Source organism: Macrobrachium nipponense, chromosome 41, assembly GCF_015104395.2.
Source record: "Macrobrachium nipponense isolate FS-2020 chromosome 41, ASM1510439v2, whole genome shotgun sequence".
NCBI lineage: Eukaryota > Metazoa > Arthropoda > Malacostraca > Decapoda > Palaemonidae > Macrobrachium > Macrobrachium nipponense.
In genome coordinates this window covers 23,076,742-23,091,052 of record NC_061102.1, presented here as the reverse complement: position 1 = coordinate 23,091,052, position 14,311 = coordinate 23,076,742, and the positions used below count along the sequence as shown (strand labels likewise).

Below are 14,311 nucleotides of genomic sequence, written 5' to 3'. Positions count from 1 at the left end.
CGAAAGTTGAAATTTTTGCACTTAACGTTATTTATATGAAAATATTTCAAAACTGATAAAAGCTACAACCATGGGTTGTTTTTTGTTGTATTGTGCATGAAATTGCGCACATTTTCATATATAAAACTTTATGTAACGGCAAATTTAAAAGGGTGCAAACATTAGGACAATCGCACGAAAAAATTTATCGGAAGAGTTATCGCACGAACGTAAGGAAAAAGTTTTTTCATAAATTCACCATAAATCGAAATATTGTGCTAGAGACGTCCAATTTGTTGCAAAATGAAGGCAAATGATTGAATATTACTATAATGTAAGAGTTTTAGCTTACAATTGCGTTTCTCGACCATTTCTGTAGAGTCAAAGTTGACCGAAGGTTGAAATTTTTGCACTTATCCGTTATTTATATGAAAATATTTCAAAACTGATAAAAGCTACAATCATGAGTATTTTTTAGTTGTATTGTGCATGAAATTGCGCACATTTTCATATATAATACTTCATGTAAAGGATAATTTAAAATGGTGCAATAATTATGTCAAAGTGACGAAATAATTTCCGAGATGTGTCACTGATACTTTTTAGTGCGATAAGAAAGAAATTCGCGCTTGCGCGCCTGCGTAGCGATTGTAAACAAAACAACGCCTTGATCCGTGAACTCCCAGCATCCCCCAAGGCGTGTGATACAAAAGTTTTCGGCTGGTAGGCCTATAAGTATTTTTCCGCGAATTTTTAAAAACTTTTTGAGCCGACGTATGATACGTCCAATCGGCATACGGGAGACATTTTGACTCGACGTTTAATACGTCCAATCGGCGTAAGAGGGTTAACGTATGTATTTACACATGTACACACATATATAACCCTAATTGAATTTTCCATTGATCATTGATCTATTTGAAAAATGTACAGCAATGTCCAAATGTGTTGTTTTGATCTCCGTGTTCTGGTTATGTACTGAAGAATGAAGGGAGGTGACAGACAATCCTCTGATTACTGCAACCCATGGTCATTTCCCTTAATCATCCATACACTAGGAAATTGCATTACCGCTCAAAAAATCTGCCAAATCTACTAGATTGTCGTCCTTTTTCCTGAAAAGTTTTTGAGTCTCAACCTTTTGTAGCCAGACGATAGTGGGATACATTAAGTTGCAGTTCAAATACAGTAACAAGGAAATGGTGCTGCAGCTTTACACATCAATAGTTAGACCTCATCTTGAATATGCAGTACAGGTTTGGTCACCAACACTAAGCAAAGACATAAATAGGTTAGGAGGGGTGCAAGCAAATGCCACAAAGTTAATTCCATCCAATAGGGAAATGGCTTACCAAAAACAAGAGTGTCTAAAGATATGTGAGGAAAACTAATAGAAACATTCAAAATACTGAAAGGCATAATAAAAAACAAGATTGTGAGGAAAACTAATAGAAACATTCAAAATACTGAAAGACATAATAAAATTGGACAGTAACCGCTTCACACTATAAACGAAAACAAGACAAATAATGGATGGAAACTGACTGAAGAGGAATAACACATCTCATTGTGGGAACTTCTTTACATACAATGTGTGTGGCATGGAATACACTACCACCAGAAGTTGTAAACAGCAACAGTGTGGAAGACTATGAATGAATAGTAAAACCTGCTTGTAGAGATGAAGTGAGCACATGATGTCTCCTCGGATGGACTAATAATTCTTTGAGACATCCTAATTCTCATAACTCCCTCCTTCATTTTCCTCACACAACTGTTCTCCATGCTTAATCCCTGTAACTCCTGCCTTCCTTCCTTCCATCATTTTCATTTGCACACCTGTTCTCCACGTTTCCTTCCCATTATAAATATACATCCTCGTTTTTGTTTTTACTTATAAAGTATTAAGTGATAGGTTTTTTAATATTAAATCTTTTACTGTGGTTGCATTTTAGTATTATTTAAAAAATTGCATAGAATTAACATTGTCCTCTTAAGGCTTACCTTACCTCTGTGTGTTTGATGAGTAATCAAAATGGCACATGCCAGAATGAAAAGCACTATAGTATTTATATTTTTTTTATGCCACATTGCCAGAATGAAAAACACTTTAAAAAATTTGGCACATTGCCAGAATGAAAAAACTTTTTTTATGACAATTGCTAGAATGAAAACACGATATTTTTTATAATAAATAAGAAGCCCTAGTTCAAAAAGCTGAAGGCTAAGAGTCGAAGGACCCAAAGAGGGAACAAAGTCCAATACAGGAAGGAAGTTGAGTAGCGAATAAACTTTTATAGAGAACAAAGGAAAAGGGTCAGAAAGCAAGACATGAATACACACTCACTTATACATATAGAGATCAAAGGAAAACACAGCCAAATAGTAAGCCACGCAAATAAGCAGTGAAGTGACTCATCTCTGCCTGACAAATAAAGGAGATTTTATGATGCCACTTTTTTTTAACTGAAGTTTCAATAATTCGGCTGCTTGAATACTGGTATCATTTTACAGTTTGGTCATAAGAAGAAAGTTTATAAAATCTGTCTGGGATTAAGCTGTACTGCAGAAAAATCGAGAATTTTAGAATTAACTTCATAAATTGTGTTGAAAGGGGGACATAGTTTTGGAAGAACTGAATTTAAATTATCAGAATTATACTAAAGTGTAGGCCAGTGTGGTAAAAGCTAATTGAACAGTTGTGACAAATATTAGGTATAGGAAATTAATGGTATTCTGTAAAGCTCAGACAATGTGGAGAAAGGAAAAATAAAGAATTCTTAGTGCTTTAATTTGATAGAAAATGAGCATTACGACCTCAAACCTTGTATGTAGAAAACTTTACATATAAGCATCACCAGTTTTGTATGCTAATACTGTACCTGTATATATGTATGTACAGTACTGTACATAGCCCCAACTTGAACCAGGTTTGCTAGCTGACTATTGAAAGGAAGTTGCATTTGATAAACTTCAAATAAGCATACACTTTCTCTAGTATATGTATAGATCTTAGTAATGCATTGCCTTTCAGATTGTGCAGAATTTTTTTTTTCTTTTTTTCTTTTATCCTAAAGTACTTAAGTCTTTGTATGTAATTATTACCTTGTACATATACTGTAAAACAACTTATAATGGTTTCACCAAAATTTTCTTGCACCCTGTAGTGGGTTAGTGCCATCAGCATTGCTTAAGGGTCTATGCAGCGTGCCTTCGGCCCCTAGCTGCAACCCATTTCTTTCCTTTGACTGTACCTCCTTTATATTCTTTCTTCCGTCTTACTCTCCACCCTCTCCCAATAATTGATTCACAGTGCAACTGCGAGGTCTTCCTCCTGTTAAATCTTTGAAATCTTTTACTGTCAATTTCCTTTTCAGCAGTGAATGACCTCATAGGTCCCAGTGCTTGGCCTTTGGCCTAAATTGTATATTCAAAATTTTCTTGTGTCTTTGGAGCATTTTGTATCATGCAGTAGATGGATGGACTGAAGTCCGTATTCTGTATCACATTTAAAAACATGAGTAGGTCTGTGTTTAACTTGACTCTTTACCATGTTTTAGGATAATGTGATTATCTGTACTTCTGTGGTTAAGGGAGATGTACTATAGATGATGATATTACTTGATCAGCTATAGTGTTTTTTCATGGATAAAATTTATTGATATGGTGTAGGCATTTTCTGTTGTTTTAATTACATTAAAATGTGAATTTTTTTCTCTTCGGCCCCATTTGCAAGGAGCAGGAGGTAATCAGAGTTTTGTTACCCTCTTTGGTGTAGTTAACTAGCTGATATAGTAGCCAGATTTATGAAACTACCTTTCTACTCTCAGTTGTTTTGAGTGCCGTGTTTGATGTGTTGTGTTTTGAAATTAGCTTAGATCTTTAGATATGGACATGCATACATAATGAAGTTCCTGGTGCATGGATAAAAATGCATGACTCCTTATTCTGGTCATCTTTTACAAATGAATATATCCATAGGTGTTCTGTTTTCATTTCTTTTAAGGACCGTAATAAAAGAAGTAATTTAGGTTATAGAACTAGCTTGAAGTGGTTATATGCTGTATTACTAATGAAACAATTCTTTTAAGGATTTAAGGCTATAGAAATAGTTTTAACTTTGGACAGCCTTGACTACAAACCCCTTGACAAAAATTGCTGAATAAAGACCTAAAGAAAAAAATTGTTGGCTAAGTTGTTTCTTTGTATACTGTACTTTTGATAAGGTAGTACCATGTACGTACTAATATTTTTGTAAGTACAGTTCACAGAAGATAGTGCTGCCTATTTTCATTCTGGGGTTTAAATGCCCCCAGGATTTTAGTAACATGGCATGGCATCTTGTATATTTCACTTTGGCTGGGTTGCTGTACATGAGAAAGGAATATATTTTGTTAAAGAGATAGTAGAGGAAACCATTCAGAAATGTTAGGTTTTGTACCTTGCAAGCTGCGAACAGTTGTTCACATTTGAATTTTTTTTCTTCCCTCCAAACAAAATCCTAAAGTAATCTAGAGTCAAAGAATATTTTTTATTGAAATTGGCTCCTTTTTGGCAAGATTACATGCTAGATGCCAGAGTTAATCTTTGCAAGGCATCCTTCCTTTGGCAGAATCATACATTTTATGTAAGTAACCAAGTAATTACATAGCTAAAAGTTTCTAGAATCGATAGCTAGAATTTTGATATTCGCGGATCGTGCAATTTCCTATTGGCTGGGTGACTAGCCCCGCCCACTTTCGGGGAAAGAGAGGAACAACTAGTAAAATGGTTTCAATTTGTTGTTGCCAGCTGATGGCTGTACCACAGATATTAGCTCCAGCTTGGTTTTGAAATTTGTCTTTTCTGGTTGACATTCCATTGTGTTTGGTGAAGTATTCTTGAATTGTATAGCCTTATGGCATAATTAGGTAGAGTTAGGATGTATTTATTCCTGATTTTGACAGTATTTGTTCAATTTTGACTATTCCCAGTTGAGCAATGGTTTATTCTTGATTTTGACAGTATTTGTTCTAGTTTTGGGTATTGCAGCAAAGGCTGTAATACACGACTTTTGAAAGAATCTATAATCTCACACTACAGATTGAGAGGATGTAAGAGTCTTGCGAGTCTCACACTGCACAGATTGAGAGGATGTGTACTACAGCTTGCAGAGGATAGGTTTTTTCCATTAGATTTAAGATTTATTCAATTTACTGACTCGGGTGGAACATTAGGAAGTGGAGATAAGGAAAGAAAGGCAACTGTTAGACAAATTAAGAAGTCATTAGCTAGCCAGGATTCCTGTAATGATGTTGATAACGATGCCAGTGTTGATGAACCTATAATTTCTTTTGACCCTGTTCTTGGTTTTCTTGTCTGTACCTTCTCCTTTACCCAGCTCCTTCATTTTTGAACCCAAAATCATTGCCAGTCTTTGGTGTAAAATTGATAAAGATTTGAATTGATTGTGGAATCGCTTTAACAGCCACGACTGAAGGTAGGTCCTTATGGACGGTAAGTGTGTTTCTGAGTGCCCGATGGTGCCTAATTTAGTCCTGTGGCTGTTGAACACCCAGTAGTGCCTAGTGCAAGTGCTGTGTTTGTGGAGGTGGCTGCCCGGCCTGCCAATTCTAGGCAAAAGTCTTCTTCCACTTGATCAAGCTGGATGATAATTTGAACCTGCTTAAGGAGGCTCCTGCTCCTCAACCACCAGACAGCTTTGTCCCCAGTTTCCTTGGGTGAGGATGGTGGTGATGTTTCTTTTGGGCTTCCTGAGAAGCCTTGAGTGAGATGACGGTTGGCTTTTGGAAAAGTGGGATCTGAGCAAAACCATCTTTTGCTTCCCTCCTTCCAGATTATCTAAGAGAAGACACCAGTTTTGTCCCACCGGGGAAACTGCTTCTCTGGGAGTGTGCCTCCTCCCAGGGGTACTTCTCTAGGAAATCCACCCTTAATTCGGCAAAGATTGTTTACCTCTACCAAGTTAGCTGACCTCCTCAAGATTGTGTTCGAGGTGCATAGTTTTCGTGATGTGTGGCCTCTTGCATGTAAGGTTAAGGACTGCCTGGCCCCTGTCATGTATTGACAAAGAAACCAGAGATAGTTTGCAAGAGTTAGCTTCCCTAAACTTGATGGGTGTACTGAAGAAGAGGGAATTTGGTATTCATATACCTCTAAAGGGGTAACTTTGCTCAGAAGTTGGCCCTCCTTTTTTTGCCGCTGAACTGTCAACATCTTTTCCCACAAGACATTTTTCTGAGGATTTCAGAAAAATAGTACACAGGAATGCCTATCTCAATCCTTTAGATTTCTGAACGAAGTTTCAGTACACTCATCCAGGATAATTTCTCCCCTACAGATGCGGCCCTTTCGTGGCAGTTGACAGAGATCCCTCTAGATCTTGATCTGGTAGCAGATTCTCCCCAGGACAATTAAGAAGTTCCCTTCTAAATCTTCAGGATGTATGTGGGGATCCTATTCTCCGAACTCCGGTAGGGTCAAACTCCTTTTTTGGAAATGGAGAGATGGATGGACCCATGGATAGTCAGTGTTTTGAGTGATGGTTACGCTATCCCCTTAGAAGAAAGGCCACCTTTATCCAACTCTCCAGTTTCATAAACAGCTTACTCCAAAAGTTCAAAAAAGGCTTTAGCCCATTCAGATAAAGTTTCGTCTCATAGAAAAGGGACAGTAGAAGTGGTAGAGAACGTGAACTCCTGGCTTTTACAACCACTTGTTTACGGTGCCAAAAGCATCAGGGCTGGATGCCCGTCCTAGGTGTCAGTCTGCTGGATGTCTTCATATTTAAGACAAACCTTACCATTCTGTCATCCATATGCCAGGGAGACTGGATGACATCCATAGATATGCAGGATGTATATTTCCATGTTCCTATACACCCTGAATCTAGGAAATTCCTAAGGTTTGTCTATGGAAACAAAGTGTTCCAATTTTGAGCACTAAAGGTTTTTACAAGAGTTCTCGCCTCCTTAGCGAGATAGCTGCATTTGGTGGGAATAAGGATAGCCCTCTACCTCAATGATTGGCTCCTTCGAGCTCAATTAGAGTTGAAGTGTTCAGGGGACCTCAAGAAAACCTGTCTATTTGCCTGCAACCTGGGCTTGATGATAAATACTCAGAAATTCTGTTAATTCCTACTGAACAGTCTATATTTGGGGATAATACTCAGAAATTTCAGGTTTCTCCATCATGTTTCACCAAATCAGTGTTCCGGGAACGATTAGACAAGTCTCCTAGGAAACCATATCAATAGAACAATTCCTTTACCTGGGCAGACTTCATATGAGACCGCTTCAGTATTTTTTAAGAATCGGCTGGGGCAGGAAGGTGTTCCCAGATTCAGTAGCAATGACTCCTGAAATAGTTAACCTACTTTGGTGGAGTGTAGAACGAGGAATTTCGAAAGGGAAATCCCTCCTTCCAGAGAGCCCCAACCTATACTAATAATCAGATGCTTTGAATCTAGGTTTGGAAATGATTTTAGGAAACAAGGAAGTCTCAAGGACTTGTTCTCTCGAATGAGAATTTGCTTATAAATGTCAAAGAATTGAAAGTGGTACACTTAAGACTTCAGGACAGAAGTATTCAATAATATGGCTGCCCTTTCTTACATAAAGAACCAAGGGGGAACACACACACTCCTTTTGCAAGGTAACTAGAGGTCTTTGGGCAGATTGAAATCAGACCATCCTTCTGACTAATATTCATTCTAGGAAAACTAATAAAATTAGGTTTTATATATACTTACCAAGTAATTATATGATCGGAGCCCACCCTCCTCCTCTCGCAGGAACATAGAGGCATAAACAAATTGAAGCCATTTTTCTAGCTGTTCCTTTCTCCGAAAGTGGGCAGGCTGAGCCGCCTAGCCATTAGAAAATAGCATGATGTGCGTTTTCAAAATTCTAGCTGACAATTCTAGATACCTTTAGCTATGTAATTACTTGGAAAGTGTATATGAAACTAATTTTATTATAAAAATGTCATTTGTATGCTTTGAGGAGGAGCCTTATATACTAGTATCTCAGTAACAGGTACAAATAAATATTGTCATATTAGTTGTTGTAGAAGAATTGGAAGTTGAGGGCTAATATATCATGCACAGTAAATTTTTGAGTGTGCAAAGATTTTTACAGCCAACCTTTCTCTTCATTGTTACACAGATATGTCATATGGGCTTTATCCTGGGATGCCATAGTTTTTATGCTTTACGGATTGGAAGATAAAAGGGTTGTGCGGATGTGTGTACTGGTTAGCTGTTTTGAAGTAATAGAGAGTTGCTGTGGGCTGTAAATGAGTTACTGGAAAAATTCTAAGGTGTTCAGTTTATATTTCTGAACTAGAATGCTTTCAAAGGTAGAGTTTGCAAGGTAATCATGAAATTGGTAATTTTATCTTATTAGAGAGTTGTACGTGTTGTGTGTATTTAAACTAATATTTAAGGTTTGTATTAACATTGTATTGGCTTTAATTTTTCTTTTGTATGGTGTTATGGAAAGTCTGAGGGCTCTATCTATAAATTTTCAAGAGAATTAGAGTGATTCAGAGGTTTAAGTGTATTTTTAAGAAACTAATTTTGTCAAGTAAACTTATTTGTATATTTATTCCAGGTCACGTTCAAGGTCGAGGTCAAGGTCAAGATCTCGTAGGAGGAGTCGTCGCTCTCGATCCCGATCCCGATCGCGCTCACGTTCTCGAAGGCGTCATTCAAGATCAAGGTAGTATTTTGCAGTTATGGGTTTATGAGATAGACCTATACAGTATTTTTTATAGAAGTTTTTCATAGAGCCATGAAATAGTTATATTAGCAATGTGAAGTTATTTAAAGAAATTTGTTATGTAGGTCTGGTAGCCGTTCAAGGTCTCGATCACGATCTAGGTCACGCTCTGGAAGCAAGAGCCGTTCTCGCACTCCTGAGGACCGTGGGTCAAACTCTCCCGAGAAGCAAGACCAGGAGAATGGTGTAGATGATGACAATGCCATGGAAGAGGAGCAGTTGGATCGCTCAAGATCTCGCTCACGATCGCGCTCTCGTTCTCGGTCGAAGTCAAGATCAAAATCACGCAGCAAATCACGTTCTAGGTCTCGTTCAAGGTAGGACTTGACAATTTAATTTTGCCTTTTAGGTTTTTTCAAAAATCTTCAGAACTTTATCAAAATCAAGAATAAAATAATGCAGCAAATGATGTTCCAGGTCTGGTTCAAGGTAGGACTGAAAGTTTCATTTTTCCTCTTTTGGGATTTCCACTTTGCACAATCATCAGTACTTGTGTGTCCATGAAGGAGAGTAGGCTCAAAAATCTGAATTAACTGTAGTTTATACTTTCATAAATAGTTTCTTATATATAATGTAATATCCATTGCAGGTTACTTTTTTCATATTGTCACCTTATACAAAGAAGTGGGTGTGTTAATTGGTTGAATGATGTAAATACTGTAGTATTACTTTATGCATCTTTTGTTCATTGTTTGGATATAAAACATGACTGCTTGTACTGTACATTGACTTTGTTCTAATACTTTTTAAAAAGCTGTTGAAATTGTAGAAAGGGCCTATGTTAGCTCATAGCTCTCCAACTGGTCTGCCTTTTTTTTTTTTTTTTTTTTTTTTTTTCCTCCTAGTTATACTTTTATTGCTACTGTGTGATTGAGAGCAGTATATGTGAACCCATTAATCATAAAGCTTTCTCCTAGCATCAGCTCCAGCCACACCAATTTCTTACAATTTAAAAGAAAAAAAGTTCTACTTTGCATGTCCATTTCTTGCTCCACTGGTTCTCAAGGTGAGGCTTCAGTCATGTTTGGCCTTGCCAAAAGCATTCATGCTACTATGCTTCCTTTTCTAGGAGTATCACCTTTTGCTTTACAGTGATATGCCTGTCATTTGTGCTCATTCACACATTTTCTCATTTATTTTGCTTTTTTTATGTATTATGTAAAATGAGTTCTGTTGCTAAATTTTATGCTTTTTACATTTTGTTTAGTGGCATCCTCGCCACTGCTTTGTTGCAGACTCCAGTCGCCTCTTAATTAATGTGAGGGTTACATTCCTGGAGAGCTCGCATTAATTAAAAACCCTTCATTTAAATATATTTTTCCTTAAGAAATAACAGTAATAAGGGGGTTTACGTCCCTGGATGGTGAACTCCGTACATTTTTGCTAAGTACAACTGAATTGGATAACAGCAACATCCTTTTGCTTGTATTTCAACCATCGTACGATAGTAAACAATTACTGTGGTTATGCTATAAACAACGTTCTGTAGAATAGAACTGATATGTTTTCATATAATTATATTATTTGCTATAGATCAAAGATCAGCAAGGAAATATGCTGTTAAATTTAAACCAAGTTGTAGCTGAAGCTGAGAAAGCTTTTCAAGCTGCTAATGACTATTATCGTATATCGACAAGGTTAAAACTCGTAAAGTTATGCCATCAAACACAACCATAGATAAATTCGAGAAAAAATCATTTTAATCAAAACTTTGGTGTTTGAAACAACAGATTTTACTGTTGTTTTTGCGAAAGTAAAAGATAAATAACTTAAAGCTCGTATTGTGATGAAATCAGTGAAAATAAACATGCTCCCATTGCAATCTGTTAACGAAAATAATAATTTAGTTAACAACGAGACTTATTCAAGTCGTATTTAGACTTGAAAGATTCGTCGTATAAAGAAAAATGACTTATAATTTAAGTACTATCTAGGTATTTGGTTATGCTAACTAGAAGAAAAAAAATTCACTCAGAATTGAGTTAAATACAGCAAAATAAACTCTTATTTCCATCAGCTGATTTCCAAACCAAAACAGAGACGGAACGAAGCTGATTCTCGTCTCGTGTCCTTTTTTTATTTGTTTGTTTGTTTTTTTCCTACCGAATTATCATAGTCAGAATGTATTGAACCTCCAGATTTGGCTTATATTAATAATTACTGTAACATACATGTAGTATAAAGTAATACTGTAGGCTAGGCTACTGTATTTGTATACATACGATATACCATAGTATATGCTATGCTAGGAGAATACTTGTACTAGGAAGGCAGACAAAAAAGAAAAATAAACTTTTGCGCTATTGATAAATAAAGTCTTGCTTTATTAATATATACAGAACACAGTTTTTTACTACTATAATAAATATATACACACATACAGTACACTGTGCTATGTCTGTTTATGTCAACCTTGGAGACGCCTGTCGTCTGCAGGGTGATTTGAAAACAACGCTCAGGCTCCCATTCGCGTTAAATCAAAATTGTTGTGTTTTTTAAATATTGAAAAAAATTTTCTAGCTCGCGTTAAATCGAAAACAGAGGTGTCTCTCTCTCTCTCTCTCTCTCTCTCTCTCTCTCTCTCTCTCTCTCTCTCTCTCTCTCTCTCTCTCTCTCTCCAAATAAAATCCAAGTGGTCAAGAGACTCATAAAGAAAATATACATAAACCAACATATTCCGACAAAGAAAATGAATAAGGTGAATCTTGTGAATATCCTAATTGATGCATTAGGAAAAAGAATGCCAAAAGCATGCAAACTGTGTAAGGTTTGGTATAGCATAGTCAATCCACAAAACCTAATCAGAAAATGTGCTGCATGCAACATTCCGACCCATCCACAGTGTGCTGAGGTAATACAAGATTTGAGAAAAGATACAAGAATTTTTTGTTCAACATGTCTATCATGGATAGACAATGTTATTAAATCAAGATTGAATGTACAAATAGTTTAGGATGAAGAAGAAGAGGAGGAAGAAGAAGAAGAAGAAAAAGAGAGGAAAACGGAAGAGAAGTAAACAAAAATGAAATGACAGAAAAAAATAGGAAAACAAAGGAACAAGAATAAGAAAAGTATGGATGCAGAGATACTCATTGATAACTACATATGAGGCAATAAAGCAGCATACCTACGAAGAATAAATTACGATATGACAACAGAAAACAAAGCAAATCCCGAAGAGGCTCTACCCAGATCTATACAATGACGGGAAAGAGGAAAAAATAGACAAGAAAGACAAAATCTGCAACCTTTTGAAAAGAGGGAATTGCAGATTTGGAGAATCTATGCTAGGAGAATACTTGTACTAGGAAGGCAGACAAAAAAGAAAAATAAACTTTTGCGCTATTGATAAATAAAGTCTTGCTTTATTAATATATACAGAACACAAAGTTTTTTACTATTAATAAATAAATATATACACACATACAGTACACTGTGCTATGTCTGTTTATGTCAACCTTGGAGACGCCTGTCGTCTGCAGGGTGATGTTGAAAAACAACGCTCAGGCTCCCATTCGCGTTAAATCAAAATTGTTGTGTTTTTTAAATATTGAAAAAAATTTTCTAGCTCGCGTTAAATCGAAAAACAGAGGTCTCTCTCGCCCTCTCTCTCTTCGTCTCTCCATCTCTCTCTCTCTCTCTCTTCTCGTTTCTCTCTACTCCTCACTCTCTCTCTCTCTCTCTTCTCTCCAAATAAAATCCAAGTGGTCAAGAGACTCATAAAGAAAATATACATAAACCAACATATTCCGACAAAGAAAATGAATAGGTGAATCTTGTGAATATCCTAATTGATGCATTAGGAAAAGAATGCCAAAAGCATGCAAACTGTGTAAGGTTTGGTATAGCATAGTCAATCCACAAAAGCCTAATCAGAAAATGTGCTGCATGCAACATTCCGACCCATCCACAGTGTGCTGAGGTAATACACGATTTGGAGAAAAGATACAAGAATTTTTTGTTCAACATGTCATCATGGATAGACAATGTTATTAAATCAAGATTGAATGTACAAATAGTTGAGGATGAAGAAGAAGAGGAAGAGAGAAGAAGAAGAGAAAAAGAAGAGGAAAACGGAAGAGAAGTAAAACAAAAATGAAATGACAGAAAAAAATAAGGAAAACAAAGAACAAGATAAAAGTATGGATGCAGAGATACTCATTGATACTACATTGAAGGCAATAAAGCAGCATACCTACGAAGAAATAAATACGATATGACAACAGAAAAGCAAATCCCGAAGAGGCTCTACCCAGATCTATACAATGACGGGAAAGAGGAAAAATAGACAAGAAAGACAAAATCTGCAACCTTTTGAAAGAGGAATTGCAGATTTGGAGAAAGATGTTACTACAAACATCCTAAGATATGTTCAAAACTATGAAATATATGGTAAATGTGCATACTTAGATGGATATGGGGATGATTGCAGAGATCTGCATCCAAAAATATGTAAAAACCTAAAGAAGGAAAAGGATGTAAGTTCGACAAAAAATGCAAATATATGCACCCTGTAGCCATGAATCATAATCAAATAAATAACCAACCAAGTAATAAAACCAAAATCCAAAATAAAGAAAGAAACAAATGAGAGAAATCAAGAATATCAGGTAAAAGAGAAAAGCAAACCACCAATGAGATATGCAGAGGTGTCAGCAAAAAATTTCAAAGCATCAGCTCCGAAATTCTACTCAAGAGATAATAACTGTATTTATTATGCAAGAGGATATTGCAGAAACGGAGAAATTGCAGATTCAGACACAAAATGAATAATTATGATGAGGAAGATCAAATATTATGGAAAAGTTGGATTTTTTAATGTCAGAATTTCTGGAAATGAAAAAAAGAACAACATACCAGAACAGGAAAGAGACATGGGAAAATCCTTATTACTACCAGTATTAAATGAAGGAGAAACACGCAAACCATCATAGTGATGAATGCGCAGGGTTTAGTTACGAGTAACTCAAAAGAAAAATAGAGTACTTAGAAGAACTAACCCAAAATGAAAAGAAAATAGATATAATGAATATAAGTGAAACCTGGTATTCCCAAGAGACTGGGAATGATGATCAAATAAAAGGGTTCCAAACTTATAGATCAGATAGAAAAAATAGGAATCAAGGGGGAACCGCAATATATGGGAAAGACAAAAAACAAGGAAAAATATATGAGAAATATAGTAACTCAGAATGTGAACTAATAGCGGTAGAATTTGAATCTGAAAAATTGATGAACATAGTAATATATAGACCTCCTAATACTAAAGAGTTTGACTTAATAATTGAAAAATTGGATGATATATGTAGAAATCACAAGGACTGGACTATTCTCCTATCTGGTGACTTCAACTTTCCTTTCGTAGAATGGAAAGAACGAATAGGAGATTGTGGTTGTACTTATACATATAAAAAAGAGAGTAATAGTAGTGCAGAAGATAAGAGGCAATTTGAAAAGCTATTAGATATGCTACTAGAACTACAACATTCACACAAATAAATCACCTGCCAACAAGAAAGGAAAATACTTTAGACCTAGTATTTGTGAACGAG

The 14,311-nt window shown here is 36.0% G+C and overlaps 1 protein-coding gene across 3 annotated transcripts in view; it reads left to right on the top strand.

Annotated features, from left to right (window-relative positions):
• The window catches only part of LOC135212597 (serine/arginine-rich splicing factor 2-like), a 56,111-nt gene that overhangs the window by 29,049 nt on the left and 12,751 nt on the right, over window positions 1–14,311 (top strand). For 2 of the 3 annotated variants that reach the window (XR_010313936.1, XM_064246154.1), the window contains exons 3-4: window positions 8,592–8,699; window positions 8,825–9,076. Coding sequence is in view for 2 of the 3 variants with exons in the window: in XM_064246154.1 (XP_064102224.1) it covers window positions 8,592–8,699; window positions 8,825–9,076 (360 nt within the window). In the remaining variant the exon portion in view is untranslated. The remainder of the gene's footprint in view (window positions 1–8,591; window positions 8,700–8,824; window positions 9,077–14,311) is intronic. The other variant, XM_064246155.1, reaches the window with a different exon arrangement.